Genomic DNA, 26,496 nt, shown 5'->3' on the forward strand with positions numbered 1-26,496 from the left:
AAAAGAAAGAAGCTGCAACAATCTATTCAGTTTTGGAAGTATGAAGACTAATCTGTATTTTCAAGTTTTCGGGTCTCCCGTGGAGCCTTGTTCACGGAGAATAAAAGTAAAATTAAAAGGAATGGACTCGTCGGAGGAGAACAGTATGAAAAATACCTTGTCGATTTTTACCAGTGACAAGTTATATCGTAGTGCAGCACGTTATGAGATAGCAGGCTCAAATTGTAAAAGCCGCTGTTGCTTCTCTACCTGAAACAAAAGCTACAACTAAACACACAGAAACGGAATTTTAAGTGTTTTCTTGAGTTTTATGACCATAAACATACAAAAAACAGTACTCCATGCCAGATTTGGTTTTAGTATACTCATTTTACGGTACGCAACTATTTTGTAAAGGTATGCAAGTATATAAATGTTCTTACGCCTATGTGTTGGCTTCGGCGTTGGTGGAGGAACACCATTATGGCATACGAATCTTCGGTTGGCTTCACAACAGAGCTGTCCACCAGTGCAGTCATCATTGGAAGAACATCGACGACTCCAGAAAGAGCTTGTTGCGTTCTCAGGACATATCAATTCGTCTCTAGTTTCTGTAGAAATAATCAGGAAAAAGAAGAGATTAGATTACTTCAAACGAAACAGGTGGACCCGTGTCCATCACTTCCTGGATTCTCGAGGTCTGCTAGAAACTTCCAGTAAGGATTGCCATATCTCCGGGCGGTGCCCGGAATGCCCTGGTTCGAAGTGCATTGAATGGGTCTATAAGGACAACGATCTAAATCTATGGGCTTACGTATTAAATTACCTATCATAAATTACACAGCCACACACACACACACACACACACACACACACAAGTTCTGTGTATTGGACCCCAGGGTATGGATTCGATGTATTTTACATAAAATCCAAATTTCGAAACCCCAAGAAGATTGATCTTTCAGTTTTTTGTTCTGGGCGAAAAATTTGAGCGATTTTTGGATGGAAGCGATATACATAACACAGCTATACAAAACAAAATTTCTGTGCAGAGGACCCCAGAGTATGGATTTGATGTATTTTGTTACACAGAATCCAAATTTCAAAATCCCAGGACAATTGGCCGTGTCAATTCCTTTTTATGGGCGAAAAACTTGAGCGATTTTTGGATAGGGAGGATACACATAACACAGTTATACAAAAAAAAAAAGTTCTGAGCAGCGAATTCCCCCAGGATATGGATTCGATGTATTTTACACAGAGTCCAAATTTCGAAACCCCAGAAGATTGATCTATCAGTTTTTTGTTCTGGGCGAAAAATTTGAGCGATTTTTGGATAGGAGCGATATACATAACATAGCTATACAAAACAAAAGTTCTGTGCAGAGGACCCCAACGTATGGATTCAAAGTATTTTGTTACACAGATCCAAATTTCAAAATCCCAGGACAATTGTCCGTGTCAATTCCTTTTTATGAGCGAAAAACTTGAGCGATTTTTGGATAGGGAGGATACACATAAAACAGTTTAAAAAAAAGTTTTGTGCAGCGAATCCTCCCAGGGTATGGATTTAATGTATTTTGTTACACAGAATCCAAATTTCGAAACCCTAGGACGACTAACTGTTAATTTTGTTTTATGGGCGACAAATATGTGTTTTCCCCATCTGAAATCGCTCAAATTTTTCGCCCATAAAAAACTAACACGGTCAATCGTCCTGGGGTTTCAAAGTTGGCTGCACCCTCTGCCCATCCTTTTAACTAGGAATGGATTTGAGTTTAATACATTGTAGAAAGTAACAAGGTTATGCTCTACTGTTACGATAAATAATGTATTCAAAATATTAATTAATAATTAAGATTTTCTCTATTTTATGGCAGTTCTGTCCTCTTCCATGATATCAAAATGCGCCGACCTTCTCAGTTTGCTAGTTTCCGACATTAACATATATCTAGATATAGATGTAGATATAATATCATTAAAAGTGAACAACTAATAATATAATATGTTTCTATCATTTCCTCCTTTTCCTCTTCTTTCATGCATCAAAATGTACTGTTGGCCAGGTTTTAGTAATTCTTTCTTTCATAACCTTAATTGAAGTTTCTTTTTCTTCGAGTGTAAGCGTAGGTCTCAGTAACCTTTATCACTAATAATAATAATAAAAAAAATGTAATATAATAAATTCAATGTAAAAATTTATGAAAATGGTTGATGATGAAGAAAGGTGGCACATGAATCTCCTAGTAGTTTCCAATGTTGAGTAAAAGAACATAAATCACTTGTATAACTTGTGTTTATGAAAACTCGTAATAATAAGCGATTACTGACAAATGTAAGACTTTTTATTGAAATTTTTGCTTATACCTTTCTATAGTACTCATCGTCTTATTTAAATTGCGCTTATGGTTCATGACTCGTCGGTATACCTTTTAATCTGTTTCAAACTGTAACTTGAGTCTGTACAAGAATTTTACATCTTTAACACCTCCCTCCAGTCCTAAGCCCGAGTGGACTTGGGGTAGACTTATTAATACAAACGGACAAAGCCCGAGTCCAGCTTGATAATATTGTAGCAATTCCACCCAACAATACCAACAAATGTTGTATTCATCTTAAAAATAGAACGTTTAAAGATTTATTTGCCATGTATTTCCCAAGCATATCTTTTTTCAATACCTACTACACATCTTTTTGAAATATACTATACTGACAGAATGGTGGAATCTGTTACATGAACCAAGGAGTAAATATGTTAGTTTTGTATAGATCTTTCTCTAAATATTTTGAAAGATCAAATATGACGGTATTGTTATTTTTAGACTCTCATATTGTCGTATGAGAATCAAAGGAACGTAAACCCAAAAATGGAATTTTTGTTTGCTTGGATTATTAACATAATTTTGAAAGTCCCACTTGGTGTTATTTGAATGTTATTGATGTTAACTTTGTCATTGACTTGTCTGCTATGTAATAATGTGTTTATCATCTTATTAAAACATTTGTTTGAAAAAAAAAATTCCCCTCTCTTCTGTAAACCTACGAAAATGAAGTTACATTCTTCTAGCTCTCATATGACGATATGCTTTTTAATTTTTTATCTTTACATTCCTTTTCGTCATCTGAATGTACCCGCCTTTGCATTCATATGTAACCAAGTATATACTCCAGAAAAATACTTTTTCCTGTAAAATAATTTTTGAAGCTTGATAGTGCCTTAACCAAGCTATTATAAAGAATATTTTTTGTAGGAAACGTTTTGCAGTCTGTGTAATCAAACTAAAAGATTTTCTGTATATGCATAATTTAACACAGCACATATCAATGGTATAGTTTAATTCTTAACCTCGTATCAAAGAAATTTTCTTACTCTAATTTGTAAAGTTGACTTCTTTGCCGGTGATACTTTATTGTATTTTACTTAAAATGACGCTAAATGACAGTCACAGAGATCGTTTTTGCTAGTTTTGTTACATAATAAGCATTTTCAACAGTAATAGTGACCATCTTGTTTAAGAGCTGATGGCGTAACATGAATTGTGTCGCTTCGTTTATCTTGTATCTTCACTTTCCACTACACATAAAGGATCTCCTAACAGTTTTGTATTTCTACAATGTTGAAAGTGTGTATTTTATTGTCGTCGGTTCGCAAGAACCGGTTGTTAAAATATTTCGAGTTCGCAGAACCGTTTGTTATTTCAAGTCATAAACTCACACTCTCACACACACGCAGCTGGAAGGGAGAGCTTATTGTATACAAATTTTCACAGCGAAAAATAATTGATCTATTTAAAGAATCTTGCCTTGCTCTGTACATACCAGAAGATTAATGGCGGGGTGGGGGATCGGTAAGTTTTATTTTAAATGTCTTTGTTTTTAGAAATTCTTACAGCTATAGGGTTAACCATATGATCTCTCAAAACAAGGTATAAAGCCATTCTCACATGGACCTGAACTGAGGTCCCAACCCAGGTTACAACTTTACAGTGTTGCTTAACTCAAAATTCCATGCAATTTCTTTTATCCTGAGGTGATGTAGGCAGTGGTGCTATTCAGCCGGTTCGTATCAGTTCGCTAGAATCGGTTGTTAAAATATTTCGAGTTTGCAGAATCGTTTGTTATACTAGTCATAACAGTAAATTTTACCCAATTATACCCAGGAACATGTAAATTTTAGTTTAACTATCTTTATTTTTAGACGTTCTTACAGCTACAGGATTAAACTTAATGATCTCTGAAAACAAGGAATAAGCGTTTATTTCTTAGTCTCAAATGCTCAGATATCAAGAGCTCATGTAAACTGGGATCACATGAATGTAGTGTTCAGGTTATTTACATTTGAAACGGATACATATCATTGAAAACAATTGTCAATCCATTGCTGGATTAAGGATTCCAATACTTTTTGACAACCATCTATCTTGGATAATTCATTTCCAAGATATTCGTAGTGTTACCTAATTTCGTCACACCACCTTTATTAGGATGCTGTGTAGGTCCATACTTGTCACTTGTAGTATCTAATGAAAAATTTGCTTCTGTCTACCTTGTATGGTTTGTTTCCGAAGAGTTATCTCTCTCTCTCTCTCTCTCTCTCTCTCTCTCTCTATATATATATATATATATATATATATATATATATATATATATATATATATATATATATATATATATATATATATATAGATAAAGAGAGAGAGAGAGAGAGAGACGGTTGTTAAAAAATTAGAATAGCACCACTGAGCATATTAATCCAAGAAATAAGAAGCACAGAGACAATAAATAAAGAAATTAAGAATTACAATTAAGCAAGAAATATACACATCTTTAAATAATATGTTATACTTTATATAAGAGAAACATTTAAGAATTCAACAATATAGAGTGTTGCAAGAAGCACAAGAACACCATTGACTCTGGGAAAAACGAATGTAAGACACAGAGGAAAAAGCTGTCAACAGTTTGTGAACAAAATGGTAGTTGTGTACTTACCTGTATGAAATATCGTGTTTCTTGGAGAGAAAAGTCCAGATAGAATAATCTGAGCTAAATAAATGTTTTCTAGAAAGGATTTGTTTAAAGTTACAATAAAATGTATGTATTATAGAATCTATGGGAAGTTATTTTGGTAGAGGAACTATTAGGTGAATTTGGATACTAGTGTACACTATGATGGGACTCATTTACATATGGTTTAGGACGGGACTCATAGAAGCAATAGAAAGACAATGTAAAACTTCAATAAATAAGTTAACTAAACTTTCGTCTTACTAAGCGCTCATTACACCATAAACAGAAGAGTGGGGAATCCAAGAAGTAAAATATAAGATAAAGATGTTATATGCGTCACTTAAAAAAAGAAAGAAAAAACTGGTAAATATTTTTTGAAGCCATCTTCTTGAAAATAATATTTAAAAATATATATATCGTTACGGAGTGAAAACGTTATTGAATTAATAAAAAGTATTAAAATTGTGAAATGTTTCAAAGTAGCTTGACAGAATTTTAAAAGGTCACAATGTCATTGAAATATCGTATATGCTTAAACCAAATAGTTCAATTAATTAGATACTAATTTCAGAGCAAATGATTTTAAATAGTTATGTTTTACACATATTTTCAACTTACAGAATTTGAAAGAAAGGGGAATTTTCAACTATCAGAAAACTCCGTGAATATTTTTTCACTTTTACAAAATTCGAGTATTTATATGCGGTACTGTTATGTGCATGAAATTTTAAAAGTCCATACATTGACGTTGTATTTTGCTCAATTCCTTACCAACAGGTTCTTCAACAAGTCTGAATTCTCCAGCGTGACAAACGCTTCTTCCATCAACTTCACAACAGAGATAGCCGGGCGAGCAGTCGTCGTTATTTGCACATCTACGAGTGAAGAACGATCTAGAACCGTTCTCGGGACACGCCAGTATGTATTCTAAAAATTGATTTTAAGGAAGAAGGATTGTTAAGCTTTTCAAGTTTGCACATGCACAACTAGTTAATAGCAGTTAAGAAGCTGACAATACTTCCGTACGTGATTATATTTCGGAAGTTTCTGTGAAGAGTGATATGAAATAATAAGGTATTCTCAGGCTGACGAGATGTTTAGGTTTTCAAAAAGTTTTACTTTCTCCGGATAAACATTAAACAAAACTTTGCGTTGGAGTTTGTAACGTACCGTTACACTTTCAAAAAAAATAGTAATTTTGTTTGTTGTCATTTGTATTATGTATTTAAAAACACACTCAGGAAATTAACTACTGTTAATTAACATTATCTAGATTTATAAAAAAAAAAGACTCATGTCACAATATCAGAAATTACGGTACGTGAATTGTTAAAAACGTTAATTCATCTCGTCTTAGTTAAATATTCTGAAAATCTCCATGCTTGAAAGGTAATAATGTGAGTTTAGTGCAAACATCAACTTAAAATAGCATTTCGCCTTAGGAACTGGCAGTGTTTCTTTTAGGTCGTTCCTAAAAGGTCTTCTCCCTCCATTCACTAGTGACAATTGATAATATTTAATGTAATTAAATTATACTTTCTAAAATTTTGCTGTAGCTCCGATCTTTGCAATTTCTTCCTTTGCGAAGAGTGTTTTGCTGAAATAAGTGGGCGTTACCAGTAAAAAGTTTCCACTAAAAGGTTCGGTGGTACCACTTAAAGATTTCTCAGTTTGAAAATTTCGTCACCTTGGTATTTTAGACACTTAAATCCTCCTTTCCAGAATTAGTCCAGTCCATACTTCCATTAAAAGTTCTTGTCGTAGATTTGATCTGAGACATTTGTTTAAAAGCTACAGGCCTTGAAACTTAAGAAAAACATATAAAAGAAGAGGGAAAAAAGGAAAACATAAGAAAGATAAATCCTCTGTGATGGTAATACATAATTTCGAGAAATTATCCAAAATTTATTTGTTATTCACATACATTACTAAATTCCTGTATTTTATTCACTTTCATACATAACTTTCTGGCGTTACAGCTTATGAAACTTTAGGGCTACCTAGAAAGGCTTATACTTAGATGATGTGTCGTCAGTACTTTGCCTCCTATTCTGCTTTATGGATCGGAGTTTATTACTTAAAAATTATGCAAGATATAAGTATAGAAATTCTTATAGAACCATTAGGTTCGTCTGAATGAATTAATGAATGATTGTAGTTTAATGGGGACGTCAATAACAAGGTTATTTGTCCCCGTCACGATTGTCCTCTGTCGACAGGTATCAGAGTAAAAGCAAAAAGAAATAACAAGAAATGTATGAGTTTAATGCCCCAAGAGTAGGTTGTGCTTCCGCCATTATTTCTCCGATAAATCTGTCAGTTGAGCTTACAATATTTGATCCCTATTGTTCGGAAGTCTACCAAAGTTTTACAATGTGAAGTGAAGCTCACGAGTCAAATTTAAGTGTCTATCCAATTGTTCCCGTTGAGTGTCATCACCGGGAGAAGTGTGTGCTGCCATCGGAAACACAAACTGTACAACCAAGTGCGCTTACATTTGTGTAAATGAAAACACTTTATTTCCTTGGCCTAATTAATTCAAGTTCATTTCAATTGAAACTTTATATGGCTTATTTTAAAAATTCTTTTGGTGTTTCCTGAGTAGTTGACTCAATGTAGAAAAATTACTTTAATTATGAAATAAAATTCTCTTTATGAGTCATTAAATTCAAATCTTCTTAGTAGACATCTGAATTCTTAAATTGACTTTCACTTGGTAAACCCATTATTCAACTTTCACTCTTTAAATTGGAAGCTAGAGAGGCTCGATTTGATCAAAAGCTCATTTTCCGATTTATTAATATTGTATCTATTAAAATGATAAAGAATTCATCCGTGATGAGAAGACAATATGCAGTAAATAAATATGTTTGCTAATGTTATGAACGTAACCCAGGTAAATATTTGCAACAGTATTTTAAATTGTTATCAAATGAAGAAATGAAATTAACTCGAACATAAGTACTGCGGATTATTATGATTAGTTCTTTCATGAGATCATTTTTAAAAAATCGGATTATGTTTTGGCAGAAAATACTCAGAAGACTTATAACAGCAATCCTGTGGCGAGGACCACCAAAATTTTAACGACCCACAGTTCATATAAATTTATATAGCAATTACTAGGCTACTAATTCATCAAAAACCATTTCGTACACTGTATCAATATATTACCTTTTATTATATCGTGTAACAAATTAAACATTTATACACCTTAAAAATTGTGTATGTAGTTTACACAAGATGGTTCCGGAATTATGAATTATTTATATTTCGTTGCTATGACAACTAGAAAAGAAATTACATCTATCTATATATTTTTTCTTCATAATCTTCTTCTTCCTTTCTTGAGCAGCTTGTGCATAATTTAAAAGTACTTCTGCCCGCAAATACAAATAAAGATATAATAAAGAGTGATGAAATACAAGTATCGTTATAGACTGGAAGGAATTTAAAATGTAGAAAATATGCGTAACTCTTTCGCGAAATGACGCAAGTATTGTCAGCTGAGAGTTATCCCATCACCACATTAATATAGCCCAAACAAGTTCAAAACACTTGCATGATTTCTTGGGCAAAGATTATAAAATAGAAGCAACAATTTGTTAATATATTAGCAATTCTAAGCAGAAATTTTAAAATAGAGGTTTTGAGTATAAAATCCAAATTGTAGATACATTATTGACATAGCTATAACATTATTTAAAAACAAGTTGAGTATTAGAAGAAAATTGCTGGAAACGAGACAAAGAAAGAAAGTCATACCGATAGTTCTTTCAGGTGGCCTAGGAACTCCCCTATGACAAAGATTTCTTCCATTAATATGACAACACACTTCGCCAGGTGGACAGTCTGTGTTACTGCTACATCTCCAACTGAGAAGCGTTGCTGTAGCGTTCTCAGGGCATATGAAAGGATTTGGAGATGGCGTTACTGGAGTAGAAGGTGGAAGTTAGTAGCAAATAACTTTGATCACGTAACAAAAAGCAAGTGAGGCAGTTAAGAAGTTTTTGCAACAAGCATGCTTATTATATAAAGGAAATTACTCACATGCAACTAGCACAACTACGCAAAATTAAGCAATATCCTCGAAAATGATTTTCGTAGTCCAATTTTCATGATAAAGGTGATTGAAGGTGCCATGCGCATTGGATATTGTGTAATTGCTAATTATTATGCGCAATTTCAGCATAATACGTCTTCAAATAAACTACGTCAGATGTTTACGTTCCTAATCAACTATTATTAAGAGAGGAAAAGAATTCAAAATAGAATAATGAATATCTCTAGCAAGAATTGTATTTTCGTTGAATACATATTAGTATGATCTTTCCAGTTCTACATATCCTCCACTAATATTTTAAAACAAGATGACAATTGAAATCAATAGTCACAGTTTACCTTATTTAGTTTTACTTGTACCGAATTGTCTAAGTACTTTTTTAATCAAATACTTTCCATTACTTACGTTGGAATTTCTTATTTCTAACCTATTACAAATATATATATAGGATCATTTTTATCTCTGTTATCATAACTACTATTATCACTTCGAGTTTTTAAATAAAACTAATGACCAGCGTTTCCAAGAAGGTCGTGATTAAAGGAAGTTAAAGGAAGAAACCATTTCATTTTCTTAATTTAGTTTCTTGTTTCTCTTATCTTGACTCTAATTTAGCCTTCTAATTTTTCTTTAGATAAACTAAGATAATTCGTAATTTTCTTCCTTTTCTTTAGTATGATGAGTTTCTAATTAGATATATGTAACTTGCTGATACTTTTGTTGTATATGGAAACAATAATTGATGAGTTTGATGCAATAAGGGCGTAAATCTGAAACATGCAGTTGGATAAAAACGATGTTGAAAATTTAAGTAGTGTTTTTTTCTTACATAAAACAATGTAATATGCAGCACTTTATTCCGATATTGAATTGAAATGTTACCAGGAGGCTAAACAAGCATGGCAAAAGACACAAATGCGTTTGATGCAAAAAAGGGCGTAAACTCGCTTACGCCCTTATTACATCAAACTACTCAATTTAGAATGACTTTATGTTTGCCATAAAGAAAAACTTTTTTCTTTTACCATAACTGATTATTGTTATTTAATGAGTCATAAATGATCTTCATGTCGGTAGTTATTATAATTGTCAATAATAATTATTCACTAAATTAACCTCACTTCCATCAACATATTTATACTATTATATTGTTGATTGATAATTCAGAATTTGAACACGTTTCACCATATAAATATAAAAGATCATAAATTGAGAATACCATATCGCAACTGATACTGGAATTAAGGAATCCGTAATTGTGTTTTGTTTATTCAACACTTTAATTCTCCCCAGATAGTAATCAAATATTTTGCTACTTCATTTGTAGCGTAATTAATTTCTTTTAGCAAGTTTAGTTCCTCTATAACTCACTTAATCCATTGGCGTATTATTATCTCTTAGTAAAGTTATTAAATATATGATTTTTCTCAATCAAACTTACTAATTTTATTCGAAATGTTACGTCATTTCTTTTCTAAAAAATAAATAAAATTAAAGAAAAAAAGATAGTTTACAACATCTCAAACCCGCGGCAAATGACGGTGGATGTTAAAAGTTTTAAATAATATTAAATAAGTTCATGTTTTATGTGCTTGTTGCAATGTGAAAGTCTTCCAAAAGTTATTACCAACAGTTGTCGGCTGGGTCGGCATCCCAGCATAGCAGAGAGATCTTCCACTCACGTCACAGCAGAGATTGCCAGCAGTACAGTCACTGTCACTGCTGCATCCCCAAGTGAAATAAGATCCCCAGGATGCTGTAGCATTTTCTGGACAGACTAAAGTATTTTTAGGAGTAGTTGCTGAAGAAAAATGTTAAAGAGTTTAATAAGCAGAAAGCACATTTTGCATAACTAAGCATCACAGTACAGTTTGAAAATGCAATAAAAAAGTACATTTGATAAGTAGTAACGTCAATCAGTATACACAAGCAAAGTTACAGGGAAAATAGGATAAATAGTTTACATTTATTTTACAGTGATAACTGGCTAATCTAAGTTAGCAAGACATTACTTAAAATTAAAACAGTGGATTTATTTTGAATATATTATTATTTTTTGATAGATAATTGGTGGAATATATAGTTGTCATAAGAAAAGTAACATTTCATAACATAAATTAATAGTTGTGTACATGTTAGACTAAAATGCTTCATGATAGAGTAAAAAACTAGTATTGTTGGTTAGAAGAAAATTTCATAAGAAAAAGGGATACATCGGAGTAAATCAATTGTAAATACTCTAAATTAAAGCACAAACATTTCCAGAGCAATAATATACATATTGGTATTTATATTTTAAATAACCGAATAATGTTGAGTTGACTGAAAACGTTATTTTAATCTATGGCTTAAAAAACTTTTACGCCAGAAACTCAAAGGTTTGCTAGTGGGTAATATTCTGTAATAATCCTATCCTATTAGAACCGTTATTACCTAAAGATCGTCCTTTACACTATCTTTTCATTTTAATCTGGCTGAAGGCTTTTTGCATCATTGTAACACATCATTTACCAAAGTTAGATGCCATTACTTTTATTTAAAATAATTAATCCTTTGAATGTCATTTTTTTAAATTATTGTTTTCAATTGCCTTAAAACTTATTTTAAAAAATATGTTGTTGAATGAAACTTGAACAAGAGAGCAATATTATACAAATAGAACAATGCAGAATATATATATTTTTTTGAAGTTACATTATAAATAAATTCTACAACTATATTTTCTAATGATTTTGACAAAGTAAACATTCCTGGATTATCTTCTTTTCTAAGTACTACAATGCGATTGAAACTAATCTAAAACTACCAAAAAATATTCACTTTATTATATATTAGTGTTAATTTCAATACTTCTTCAATGAGCGCCGAAAACTTATCTTCTCAAATAAGAAAGTGTGCTTTAAAGTTCATTATTTTAAAGTGAAGATTAATCTTTGATAGATTTATATAAAATTGCACTCAAAACTATATTACAAGTAATTTTAAACCTACTCCTTCTAAGTCTTTTAATTACAACACATTTTTAATCAACAACTAAGTGTTCTTTATATTTTACTTCATAGTTCAAATTTTAGATTATTTCAAAATTTACATTTGAAAGTATGCCTTGTTTTTAGTTTTGCTACATATTGCTTAAAAATTACTAGTTATCATTGATTCTTTGAATTACTTTTTTTCAATTTAATGTCCAACGATTATGTGCTGATGCTAAGGGAGGCAATGATAACGATAACGATAGAATCACGAAAGTGGGAAGAAACAGAACACTTAAGAGAAAATACACGTGACGATGTTTGTCCGCTACAAAATTCACTTGGCGGGAGCTGGTATCGAACCAGAGATACCAAGCGCCTGGATTGAGCGCTCTACCAGTAACCATTGGAGGCACTTTGAATATTAAATGTTTTACGAAAGTGTGCTCCTTTTTCTCATTATAAACGTATGATGAATGAGAGATACTGAGAATTGAATTACTGATTTATTGATATCATACCAATGGTAGTGGTTGTTGGTCTAGGAATCCCTCGTTGACAAACAAATCTTCCATCAACTTCGCAACAAACATCTCCACGAGAACAGTCACTATCAGTATTGCACCACCGCCAGTTAAGAAAAGCACCTGTTGCGTTTTCTGGACACATTAAATATTTTGGAGTTGGGGTTGCTAAAGGGAAACTTAAAGGTCAGAGAAAGAAAGTTTTACAAAAAATTACATTATAACAAGAAAAGAATAAGCATATTCAGCTCTACATTAAAGCATAAACCACAGTAGAAAGCAAAAGATTAGAAGGTAATACTGTCTTCGAAACCATTTGTACGTGAAGCAATTAATATAGGTACAATCTGTACATTATATTTAAGAGCATTTGTCACGTAGAATTTATTAAAACCTTTTTACAGCAAAATTTACCATTGAAATTTAAGATACAAATGTTATTATTTAGTATTTAAAAGTAAATTTTCTAAATGTATTGATTTCTTAAATTTTATAGTTTTGCATATAAAGTTGTCAGAATGTAATAAATTGTGTATATCCAACTATACAATTTGATTTCAAATTCCTCTACTTGGAACGCAAATGTAATAATAGAATCAGTTGTGTACTAAAAACTAAGTTCATATTTAGCAATGAAAAAGTTACAATTACTTGTTTACTTGTGACTGATAAAAAAGTATCCTTATATTTTACTCAAATATTTAGATGTACTCACTTCAAAACGTACTTCCAAGAATGGTCTAGAATGGCCAAAATGCAAATTATTATTATTAAAACAAAAGTGTATTAATTTTATATTTACAGAAAGAAAAAAGCGAGTGAACATGGATATTACATCATGTTTGTGGTGATAAGCATTTTGATTGATTCAAAAGCATACCGATAGTGGTAGTAACGGTTGAAAGTGTGGGTCTAGTGACCCCTTTATGGCATACGTTTCTTCCATTTACTGCACAACAAACGTCACCAGGTGAGCAATCACTGTTGTTAGTGCATCTCCAACTAAAGAAAGAGGCTGTAGCATCCTCTGGGCACTCTAATTCATTTCGCTGTTGCGTTACTAAAGAAAATTAAACATATTAGTCATCTAATAATTCGTTAGTTATATACACTCGTTAGCATTAGTTTTTAGTTAGCACTAAATAATACAGTTAGTATACATTTCTTATTTAAAGCAAGCTAAGATAAAATGTTAGTAAATGTTTAAATGAAAGTGATACAATCAACAATACTTTGAATGATCCTCAAACAAAAGGATAAAATAAAATTTCTTTATTACATTAATCGGACATTCTCTTTACATTTTGTCTGATTTGATTGTTGGCACCTTCAGGAGTGAAAAGGGCGTTTTATGGTAAATAATAAACGACAAATGTTACTCTAATCCTAATAATAAACAATCACACTAAAAAGTATCACTTAGAAGAAGGTATGAAAGAATTCTTTGATAAAAACGAGAAAGGCCTAAAAGTATATGGCCAGGTTTTCAGTGATAAAATACACAAGAGCAGGACAAAAAGGGGCAAATATATAGCTAGCTGGAGAGATAATCGAAGACGTTAAGACGTTCCCCTATTTAGGAAGTCCAATATCTTCGGACGGAAGAAATGAAAAAGACGTAAGTTCCAGAATAGCACAAGCTAAACAAGCATTCAATAGGAAAAGAGGACTGCTAACATCAAAAAATGTGTCGTCGGACTTCGTAAATGATTTATTAAGACAGTGGTATGGAGCGTGGCGCTTTACGGATCAGAGACGTGGACATTGAGAAAAAATTAAATATCTAAGCTGAAAGCATTTGAAATGTGGTGTTGGCGCAGGATGCTGAGCATATCATGGACCGAAAGGAAAAGGAATGAAGACATATTAAAGGAAAGTAATGCAGGATGACAGATCATGAAGATAATAGGGAAAAGAAGAAACAGCATGCTTGGTCATCTTATTCGGCACTCCGATTGGATCACCATGCTGATAGAGGGAAAGGCAGAAGGAAAACCAGGAAGAGGAAGACCAAGAATGGAATATCTAAATGCAGTTACGAAGAAGAGGCTTTATCAAAGTATAAAACAGCTCTCCCATGCGAGAAAAAAGTTTTAAAATTTCCATGTTGCCCGCCAACCAATGATTAAGGTGAACAAGGTCACTTACCTGTCTGGCGCTAATAAATGTTGTAGCCTGTGATATTGCTTGCGGATATAATTAAGTCCTTGAAAAATTACATAAATGTAGTATTGAGTTTGAGGTGATTGGTGGACAAATTCAATAAATAAATAAATAAATAAATAAAGTCTTTAAATATAAACAACATTTAACTAAGTGCGATTTTGGCCAGAAGGCTGGACAGAGCAACTAGTATAAATAGTAAAAATGGAGAAAAGGAACTTAAAAAAACAGAAGAATCAAGTGATATTTTTTTAAAAACTGAATTAACAGGAAAGAAAAACAAACATATGTTAATATTATATATTTCATCTTTCCTAAAGAGTATTAAAATAAGCAGAAATAACATAAAAGTATACATAAATATATTGTTTATGATTTTTTCCCCATTTCTGGTTATTTTAGTTCCTTTTCACCAGTTTTTCACTAATACTTTAGTTGGTGTCAGCATAAGCGCAATATGGAAATTTAAATGTATCCTGTTGTTTGAAGCTCATTCGAAGTATATATTTCAAGATATGTATGAGAGTAATAATTCTCTTGATAAGCATAATGCAACTGATATAAATTTGAAAGATTGTTAGTTTCTTTAGTATAAGCAATTGTTAATGAAATCCCCATTGCTACATTAAGTAAAAACATGCATACCTACAGGTATAGAGGTAGTAGTTTGGTTAACTCGAAGTATTCCTTTGACACATATTGATCTTCCGTTTACCTCACAGCAAACGTCACCAGGAGAACAATCAATGTCACCCGTGCATCTTCGACTAAAGTAATTTCCCGTTGCATATTGGGGACAAGATAGAAGATTTGGCGTCGGCGTCGGCGTCGCTGCAGTTAGTAAATTTTAAATAAGTTAGTGATATGGCAGTTTAGCTGTGTGATATTTACAATAGACTATGTCCACTAATCTTTAGTTAATCTCAGTCTGCTACTCATGCATATTAATAATTGTTAATTTCTTCTAGTAGAAAGCGAAAAGACTAATGAATTTAATATGTTAAATTTGTACTTTTGCATTGCACTATATTAGTAAGTTTAGTTTTATTGATGTGTAGATAAATAAGCACAGTTAAAAAGGCAATCGCAGAATAATTGTTGAAAAACATAGGTCATTAATATTTCGATAGAAAGATCAGAATAAAGCTAAAAAAAAAAAAAAAAAAGGAGAAAAATGAGTATGAAGCTTGTAACTTTATCCGTATCACTTACTTTTACTAGTAGTTGATGGAGTTGTTGTTAATATTACACTGGGCCTTTTTACTCCAGTGTGACATCGTAGCTTCCCATCCGATTCGCAACAAAGTTGACCAAAGTAACAGTCATTATTAGTTGTGCACCGCAAATTCAAGAATCCGCTCACTGGATTTTCCGGACAAACCAGTTCATCATCATCTGGGGACACTAAGAAGAGGAAAAAAACAATTGCTATATTATTATTATTATTATTATTATTATTATTATTATTATTATTATTATTATTATTATTATTATTATTATTATTATTATTATTATTATTATTATTATAAATATTATTATTCCTCAGTTTTTATAATGAACTTAACTATTTTCGTTGTCCACAATAAAACAGAAGTTCTTGTACAAAACGTTACAGTAGAGGCATGTGCGTTCAATATGCCTATCAGATGGTGATATAATTAATCTGTTGAGTACATCATTCACTTCACTTTTTGGAAATAATTTGAGAATATTCGTTTGGAACTTTTAACAAAATTTCTCGCAAAATTATATTAAAAAAAAATTTGGATTAATAAATTAATATGCTTTCATTTAATAGATATGTTGAATATTTATATCTTTATTGCAGCATTTGACAAAATTTTTATTGTTATCAGTATAAAAATAGTTCTGCTTCGTTTTAAGAGGCCTAATTACTGCGAAATTAAAATTCCGCTAATTTTACAGTAATTATGTGATATCTTCAAATAGATAAAAAATAATCGTAACGTGGAACAAGAGTGACCTAGACAATATTATTTTGCATGAAGTACCGTTATTACGAGTCACCTAGTAGCTTTCCGTTTGCAGCCATTTAGAAACGCGAAAATAAATGCCGATTTTCTAAATGGCTGGAAATCGAAAGCAGATAAAGTGAGTCGTGATAACGGTACCTTATGTAAAATAATATTGTCTTGTTCCACTTTTCGATTATCTTTTATCTATTTGAAGATGTCACATAATTACTGTAAAATTAGCGGTATTCTAATTTCGTCATGATGAGGTGTCTTAAGAGTGGATCCTTCTCTCAGAAAATTGTTGACTTTTGAGAGGAAATGAAAATTGTAAATTATGTTTGACGGGATATTTTTCATTTGATATTTTACATTCTTTCAGAATACTGTACGTATTAGTGATAGCAGTTCATGTGTACATTTTATTTATCATCATTTTTTTCACAGTTTCCCTTTTCTTTGTGTTTTTTAATTGGTTTTTTGAAGGATTAAGCAGAAGTTTCGAAATAATTTTATTCTTTAAATTCGCCTATTAATATATATATATATATATATATATATATATATATATATATATATATATATATATATATTACTAGGTACATCAAGAATTGCATGTGAACACGTCATATAGGTAGCTAGATACTAAAATATGAGGCTTGTCAGAAATGTAAAGATATAAGTACATTGCACGTAAGGAGAAATGTGTACCAAAGTTGGCGACACTGGCAGTAACCTTGAGCATTCGACCAGGATTGGTAGCAATTCGTCAGTGCTGCGCTCTGTCTTTAGAGAGGAGCACTTGGTAATGGCAGTGACAATATCAAATCCCGCCAAGTGAGAAGTGCGCAGCGTGATCAGGTTTATGCAAACACAAGGAAAATGTCCATCGGAGACCCCCAATCACAACTTCATGAATAGTGTTTCTCGAGTGTCAAGAAACATCACATATAATTATCTTAATTGTTACCCGTCTGTTCGCACTCACCTCTGCTTCAATGTGATTGCGATGGTCGTCAGTGATTATAGCACGGCCAACAAGAGATGGTCTCTGACTTTCTTACCACATGCGGTGGGACATTGCAGCCTCTACTTTGATACCAGTGTTACCAACCACGATCACTCTGTCTTATACCATTAATTAAATTGCCACTACAGTTGCACCGAAAAAAACCTTAACTCACGAGTAGTGGCAATGTCACTGCGAGCTGTCAGAGACGTTCTCTTACTGGACGCACTATAGGACAGCCTCCCACTCCTCTCTTCAGCGTGAATGTCAAACCGACCTTCTGCGAAAGCACGGCAACATTTCGCTACATTTTGCCAAATTACGTTCCCGTACACAGACACTCTTTCTCGATGGATCTCCGGTGGACATTTTCCTTGTGCCTGCAAGAATCTGATCACGCGGTGCGCTTTACACCCTGAGGGATTCAAGTATTGCCGCTGCCATTTCCAATGCGTGCTCCTTTTACAAACCTTAGCACAGCACTGCACTCTCTTCCAATCCTCGTCGTATGGATCAAGGCGTGGCCAACGAGAAAATTTGACGTATGAGTCAGGGCTATGGGATCAAGGTTACTGCCGATGTTGCCAACTTTGGTACTAATTTTTCCAAACGTGCAAATGTGTTGGTATTTTTACTTTCCTACCAAGCCTCGTAAATAAATAAATATATAAAATACACATGTTACAAGAAAATTTCTCTTTTGTAATATGTTACAAGTAAATACTGTACATTAATTCTAAATTTACAAGTACATTATTTATAAATCCTTAATGAGACTTTAAAATAGATTACAAAACACAATACAAGCAGCAAATTTCTAGGTGGTGGCATTGAGATAGAGTTGCCAGAGTGAACTGAACGTAATCCCGGAGACCAACAACATTTGTATAATTGGCAGGTCCGTATTTGGGTAAGTGCTATTCTGTGCTCGAGCACAGGGCGGCAGAATTTAGGGGCGGGAAATTTTTTGATTACCTTTTAAAATTCACAATAAAGTAATATTCAAAACTAGCAACCTGCAGAGCTCCACGCAAGCGCCAGAAAATGCGTATTCAAATTGCTCTAATTATAGTACTTACTAATTAGCTAGCTTATCTGATTATTTTTAAAATGTCATCCTCTCCCACCCCCACCCCAAGGGATGAGAATTAACTTGAACATCATGAAAACTGATACCGTTAATCTCAGTGACCTTGAAAACTAGAAATTCAACATACAATATCTGTCGTTTTTGGTTATTTTAAAATCTCGCCCCCTCATTTGGAAGTGAAGTATGACCTTGAAGTTGAATAGGATTCAAACTATCACTATTCATCTCAGCGACTCCAGAAACTGTGAATTCAACTCTAATATAGGTCCCTTTCTGGGGGCGGCAAATTATTTAGAGCACACGGGTGCACAATATATAAATACGGGCCTGATAATTGGGGATTCAAATTTGAAGCTGAAGAATTTTGCACGTTATTACCATTATTACTTCTAATGTAGCCACTATTGCTTACCTCTATCACCATCCTTACTACTAATCGAACACATACTGTACTGAATTAAATGAAAGTAACAAAAACATTAGTGATTATATACGCTTACCTTATTATTCTAATTTTTGGAGCTTCCTCTTGCGCCAAGAAGAGTCCTATTTTCCAATCGATTTGTACAAATCTCGATTGATCATTTTCAAGCACATCCGAACATAAATTTCTTCCGTTACAAGTTCCGTTGACTTTATCACGTGACCATAAAGCTTTCGTGTCTGCTTTTTTTTTTTTTTTTTTCAAGATTCAACCCGTTAATTTAAAAACATTTATTATTTTCTTACCTATCAGATGCTGAACAGAAAACTCAGTACAGTTCATTTCCATCGGAATTAATTTTAACTTTCATTCCCCATCTGTCAAAGCGTTAAATGAGAGTATTGCTGGTTCTGTACAATAATATAGGCGCAGGCGCAATATTGAAAATCTAAACCTAAAGTCTTTCCAGCCTTAGAACAAAGTAGATGTAAACAAAGCGAAATGTATTAGTCCACGGCTCACACGTACTTCGACAGCGAGAGACGTGAACAGCAAGATCTTCTGCTAGCTTATTGTCGTCGCATAATTTCCAAACTTTAAGACTCTGTTGGTTGGTATATAATTAACGCACTGACATTGACTACTGTTATGTTGTAAGTACATATTTTCTTAAATCGTTATACACCGTATAAACGAGATTGCCTCTGTTCCTGTTGTTCTCTTTTGTGTTTTATAACACGAGAGGAAGGTGGATTATTGCAACACTCTTTCACAATGGAACTCTCTACATTCTACAATTTCAAATGAGTGGGGTCGGCGCGCGAACGCATACGCATGCGCCGTAAGTACTATACGTCCAAGGACGGGTGAGATTGAAATAAAGCTACATTTGTTGTTAAATATTATATATATATATACAAAATACAAAATACAGGATAAATTCGGATATTTTCATTTGAAATTATTATTTTAGTAGGGATTATATTGCGGTAGGATATTAGTGCAGTGAAACCAACAAGCAATTACTGGTCCTCGATCCACTGGTAGTCAGGTAGGTTTGTTTACATCCACTTTTAACTAAGGCTGGAAAGAAATTAGTCTTTTGTTATAGTAAAAATGTTACTATAATTCTCACCATGGGCGGCCGCACAGTGGGAGTGGGTGCAGCTGCACTTATGTTAACACCGGTCTTCATTTTTTCCTAAAACAATTCATTCAGTTTTGAATATCTATTCTTTTCTGTGTTTGACTTATGTTGATTTCTGTTGAAAACTCAATTTATACGAACATAAATTTGAAGATGTTCATGATTCTTTTTTTAAAAAAGCGAGACAGTCTCAACTCCTGACTCGTGGGCACCCAATCGACCAGGCGAAATATCACTTACTGATCACTGTATCTCTATGAATGATCACTTTGGTAGGTCTATTTTTTTTAAAGGAAAATTAAATGAAATATTTCGTTTTAACCTTCCCATGATTATGCCTGTTAGGCTAAGGGAGACGGATGATTAAGGCAAGCGAATGACGCTAGAAGAATTGTTAAAATGATAATGTGGAAGAAAAACAGAGTACCGTCAAATGGGGTGAATAGAAACATGAGGGTGAATAGAAACAAAACTCCCAGATTAGTTTTGGATTTATCTGGACGATAAATTAATCAAGAAAACTGAAATTTCTTAACATAGTCTTATACGGCTAAAGTGTTCAGGGCAGAGACAAAATGTTTTACTGAGTTGGGAACACTGAGCTAGACGACAGTAGCATAAATGTGTTACTGAAATCTTACACGGTATTTTAGCGCTCCTCAAACTTTCTTGGTAAGTATGACATTTTCATATTTGTTGCATTTGAACATATGCCTATTCTGTAGTTTGTTGTTTCATTTAGTGACGTTCATAGTAAAAGTTCTCCTTTTGTAAATTATTTCTAATCAAAATTTAACTTTACTGGGTTATTGTTATGATTTTTAATTAGTGGGGTGAATAGAAACACTTCTTGAGGAGTGGAAAATTCTTGAGAAGCGGAAAAAAGGACCTGAGGATATTGTTACGAAACTGTTGGGTTTTATTAGGAGTTCGTCAACACGCTTTAAGTATATGATTAGTTTCGGGCTCCTTCGTGGCTAGGCGGTTAGCGTACGCGCCTTTGGCGTAGGAGACCCGTGTTCGATTCCCGGCGGAAGCTCATGTGGTTCTGATTCCACGTTAATCAGTAGGTCCACGTCTCATATAGCCTCGCTGCTGAACGGGACGATAACCTCAAAATCAACTCAACTCATGATAAGTTTCCCTGGTGATTTCAGTGGTTTAAATCTTATTCAAATATCATCAAAACTGTATGGTCGTTTGTACCTATATTGTGCATTGTATTGTTTTATAAGTTTGTAACTTATATATATTACTGGTCTTATTGAATTTATATCTTGCAGGTATTACATAAATAGTTCGTTTCAACAAATACGCTGTTTCTTTTAACCTTTCCAATAGTATAAAAGAAACAACAATGGAAATAAAGTCATTGTTTCTATTCACCCCTACCCATAGGATGAATAGAAACATTAAGAAAAATCAAGGTGAAGAAAAGTGGAATTGATAAATTAATATGACGTTTACTGAACTTCATTAGCATATTAAGACCTTTTGTTTGGAATAATCTGATACCGAAATCTTTAACATCACCAGACTTATATACTCATATAGCCAAAAATGTGTTTCTATTCACCCCATTTGACGGTACCCGAGAAGACCCGTGGACACGATGTTGTCCACCACAAACTTACTTGGCCATAGATCGATCCAGGGACCTCACACATCACAGATAAGCTCTCTACCACTGAGTTACCGTGCCCCCCTTTTTTTTTTTTAACACAATGCTAGCTGAAAAAGAATATGAAGAAATTAAAAACCTTTTGGAGAGGTTGAAAATGATTTTGACCAACCAGACTTACCTAGGTAAATTTAAACTGGCAAATCTAAGTATTCGTAGTCTGTTTTGTTTTATGAATTGGTATCGGTCATTCACCTGGATAAATTCAAGTAGATATTGACGCAAAGCTTGGCATAAAAAAAAAAAAAAAAAGCTCCGACATTTGACTACGGAATACAATAGCACGATGCTTAGTATCTTAGCTGTTGTCTCCACTTGCACAAATTTAATGTGTGTGACTCAAGAGACTTAGGTCGGAGACAGGGGCTGCTTCTTTAGACCGATTGAACATAACTTTCTGAAACATTTGACGTAATGATACAAAACTTATTTCTGGTGCCTTTCTGTTTCACAGAACAAAAATCTTTATAATTTGTTTCTGTAAATTCAATGTGGGTAACGAGGGAACCGGTGTCAAAGGTTCAAGTAATGTGCTGACCGTACTGAAACGGGAGCGCATCACTTGATTTTCGATATTGACTAAATATCAATCTTTAGTCAAGCGAAAATGCTCTTTTCTTTTGTCTGCGATAAATTGGTTTTCTAATGTCTTCACTCTAAGAACGAAATTTCAGATGCAAATTCAGGAAATTTCGCTTCCGAAGTTTTCTTGAGATTTTCATTAAATGAAAGCGAGAAGTTGGAGCGGCTGTACTTAATGTTTTCGAGTGCGACTTAATTAGACTTCAGCGATAAGACTAGTTTAAGGAGTTTTACGAAAAAAAAATCAATTTAGAAGCAGTGGCGGATCTAGAAGGTAAAAACAGGGGGAGCCAGAACCCAGACAATGATAGGTATATCATGAGTTTACTAAGCTTTCAAAAATATATAAATAATAGATTAAATTATTTTTGTTACTCAAAAAAATTGGAGAGGCCTAGCTCTGCCGTGTCGTGACAAAACGCTGTAACTTTGGCGAAGTTGTTTTGCGAAAATGAGCCTTAAAGTTTTCATCCGAAAATGTGATCTGTATCGTGCAGAACCAGTGTAACTAAGCAATAATGGTCAACCAATCAATTTTCACCAAATTTAATCACACAACATGCATTTACGTAACATTACATGTAACCACGTGTTTCCAAAATCAAGATACACTATTTCTACACGATACAGATCACATTTTCGGATGAAAACTTTAAGGCTCATTTTCGCAAAACTTCTTCGCCAAAGTTACAGCGTTTTGTCACGACACGGCAGAGCAGCTCCTCCCCTCCTTCAGCCCCAGGTTAGATTCACTCCTGTTTAGAAGGAACTATATAGATTTTGCCTAACGATTTTTACGCATAACAAGTGGAATATACTTTCCGCTCTAAGATACAAGAAAGCAATTTGTATCAGCGTCTTCTTTTCCAAGTCGTTGAAGAGCGATTTCAGGCCAGAAGATAGAAGGAAAAAAGCTTCGGAGAAAGATAATAATTTTCATGGAATGGAATGCACCTAGTGTTGCCAGATGGAATGAAAACTTCAACTAAGCTGTCTCAATATTAGGAAGTGTTTTACGAGCGATTTTGTGAGGGAGAGTTTAAAGAAAAAAATACAGTAACACTTTCGAGCTTACATTGTATTTATCACCCTTTAACTTGGTGCTTCTTCGTGCCCAGATATATATATAGTCAACACCTGTTTCCTCTGTGCATGGCCCCAGGTTCTATTTCTGATTATTGTATTTGCCTCTAATACAAACCAGAATAGTGGTTCGGACCCAACTTTAAGCTTAACTTCCGTCTCACATAACCTCGGAGCTTAAAAAGGGATTATAACTCGAATAAATCAGTAACGCGTTTTCTATTATGTGTGTATAGGTGTGTGTGGGGGGGGGGGGCGAAGAAGGCACTTCTAGTTTGATTTGATTTAATTTGATTTTGTGTTTAGAGTTCTTTTCACCAGCGAGGCTATGGACCTACAGCTTAATGTGGGATCCGAATCACATGAATTCCCGCCAGAAATCGAACCTGGGTCCCCCACGCCAAAGGCGCGTACGTTAACTGCTTAGGCACGAGGAAGCTCTCACTCCTAGTAGTGTCCTTATATTTTTTTTTATTTACTACCTGAAATCCCTGTTCTTTGCAGGTGAAAAGAGAACCTTCAAAATGGAGACAACACTGCAGTAGGAGGTAGAATGATTAGATGTATACGGATTGCAGATGATATCACACTAGTGGCAGAATCTGAAAAGAATCAATAAGATGTTAGGAAAGTTAAGGAATGGCTGTGAAGAATATGAGATGAAAATAAATGTTAGAAAGACAAAAGCCATGGTTATTGGAACGAAGTGGTTGCTGCAAAATATAGAAATAGGAGGGGTGAAAATAGAACAGGTAACTAGTTTTCGAAACCTGAGTAGTATTATTAGTGATGATATGAATACGAATGTGAAATAAAAGCAAAGATAGGAATGGCGAAAAAAGTCATGGAGGAAGAAAAGTCTGTTTTGTGGGATCTTGAATAAAGATTGAGAAAAAAAATTTTGATGTGCTTCCTGTTAAATATTGTACTGTATGTAGCAGAACACTAATATTAGTTAAAAATGATGAAAAACGACTGAAAGCTTTCGAAATGTTGATGTGGAAAAGAATAGAGAGAATTAGTTGGATCGAATGGGAGCGTGTTAGAAATGGTGGAGGAGATTGATTGATTGGTTGAGTTTTGATGGGGATGTCAACAACAAGGCTATTTGTCTCCGTCACGAAGGTGGAGGAGAAAATAACAGTTTTAGATATTATTGAAAAGAGAAACTGGTTGGGACACTGACTAAGAAGAACTGTACCATGAGGGACGTGCTAAATGTATGGTAGCAGTAAAGAGAGGGAGGGAGCGAAGAAAGCTACAACTGTTGGCGCTATCAAAACAGAAAAATCGTACGTGAGGACAAAGAGGTTAGTGGAAGACTGTGCAACAAGGAAGCTTATCAGTTGCGGCAAGAGACCTGCCAATAATGGCAGAATACTGATGATACTGTTGATATATAAGGAGACTTATGTATGTACTGTACTATATTCTAATACTCGTAGTAAATCTGTGGGAGAGGCAACACGTATTTTTCTAGCACTATTTCATATATAGAGGAGATAACGGTGCTTTTCTAACAAAGTTGAATGACCAAATTTGTGAATATGATTGAAAATTCGCGTGAACTTTGCGGTTACATATACAAGGTGACCAATATATAATGCAGCTCGGAGTTTGGGATAGTAGAACATTTGAACCAGAAGCGAAACATAAATAATGGTTATACCAAAATGAAACCTTGTTCATGCATATATTTTTGAACTAAGAAGCAACGGTTGAAGTACACTAGGAACCACGCAGTGTTGTCAAATGTAACCGAAGGTTTTTTTTTTTTTTTTTTTTTTTTTTTTTTTTTTTTTTTTTTTTGCATATCACATAAAGTGACTCGTAAGTCATACGTATGGATGTTGTCGTTTATTTTCAGTTTGTTTAGTTCGAGTAGCTTAGAAACTATGATGCAGAAAAAGGATTTTTTTTTTCATTTCCACCGACAACTAATCAGATGAGGCCTATGTAAGGGGGAACTAGGAAAATCGTAGTTTTCAAGTTTTCATAATTCAACACTCTGAATTAGCAACACTGCTGATGTTTCTGTGCATCAAAAAGTGTGTTAAAGATCTGTCTACATTATTCAATTCCTGAAAACAACGAGAAAGAAACTTAGAAATCATCATTATAAAACTTTACTTACATGAACCCGGCAACACTGCTATTCATTTCTATGGGGCTATTTAAAGCACGAGGTATACAAGAACAATCTTCGAACTATACAAGACCTGGAAATGAACATTCGCAGTGCCATTAAGAATATTAACAGTTCTACTCTTCGTAAAGTTACCAAAATAGTGAAACATGTGAACCAGTGTTTGAATCAAAACAGGGGGCACTTCCAGCATTTGTTGTAAAGCTGATAACTCATTTGTGATAATAGCAGTGTTGTCAGATGCATACAAATAGAAGTTTTATCATGATAATTTCTAAGTTTCTTTTTCATTGTTTTCACGAACTGCATAATGTAGACAGATCCTTAACACTCCTTTGGATCACTGAAACATAAGCAGTATTGCCAATTCAGAGTGTTAATTTATGAAAACTATGATTTTCCTAGTTACCCTTTACAAAGGCCTCGTCCGATTGATTATCGGTATAAATGGAAAATTCTTTTTCCGCTCCATAGTTTCCAAGCTATTTCAACTAAACAAATTGAAAATTAAAGACAGAACATCCATACGTTTGAGTTATGAGTGAATTTACGTGTTTTAAAAAAAATCGACCTTCGGTTGCATCTGGCAACATTGTGTGGTTCCTAGTGTACTTCAATCGTTGCTTCTCCGTTTAAAAATATATGCATGA

At 33.6% G+C, this 26,496-nt stretch overlaps 1 protein-coding gene across 1 annotated transcript in view; it reads right to left on the reverse strand.

The window, feature by feature from the left end:
• The window catches only part of LOC145664052 (uncharacterized), a 97,738-nt gene that overhangs the window by 28,720 nt on the left and 42,522 nt on the right, over nt 1-26,496 (reverse strand). Inside the window, exons 2-9 of the mRNA XM_081730378.1 lie at nt 15,924-16,115; nt 15,357-15,542; nt 13,429-13,608; nt 12,546-12,716; nt 10,680-10,853; nt 8,755-8,922; nt 5,761-5,916; nt 423-590 (exon numbers count right to left, since the gene is read on the reverse strand). Of these exons, the coding sequence (XP_081586504.1) occupies nt 423-590; nt 5,761-5,916; nt 8,755-8,922; nt 10,680-10,853; nt 12,546-12,716; nt 13,429-13,608; nt 15,357-15,542; nt 15,924-16,115 (1,395 nt within the window). The remainder of the gene's footprint in view (nt 1-422; nt 591-5,760; nt 5,917-8,754; nt 8,923-10,679; nt 10,854-12,545; nt 12,717-13,428; nt 13,609-15,356; nt 15,543-15,923; nt 16,116-26,496) is intronic.

This window comes from Thermobia domestica, chromosome 11 (assembly GCF_964235325.1).
Source record: "Thermobia domestica chromosome 11, izTheDome1.hap1.1, whole genome shotgun sequence".
Lineage (NCBI taxonomy): Eukaryota > Metazoa > Arthropoda > Insecta > Zygentoma > Lepismatidae > Thermobia > Thermobia domestica.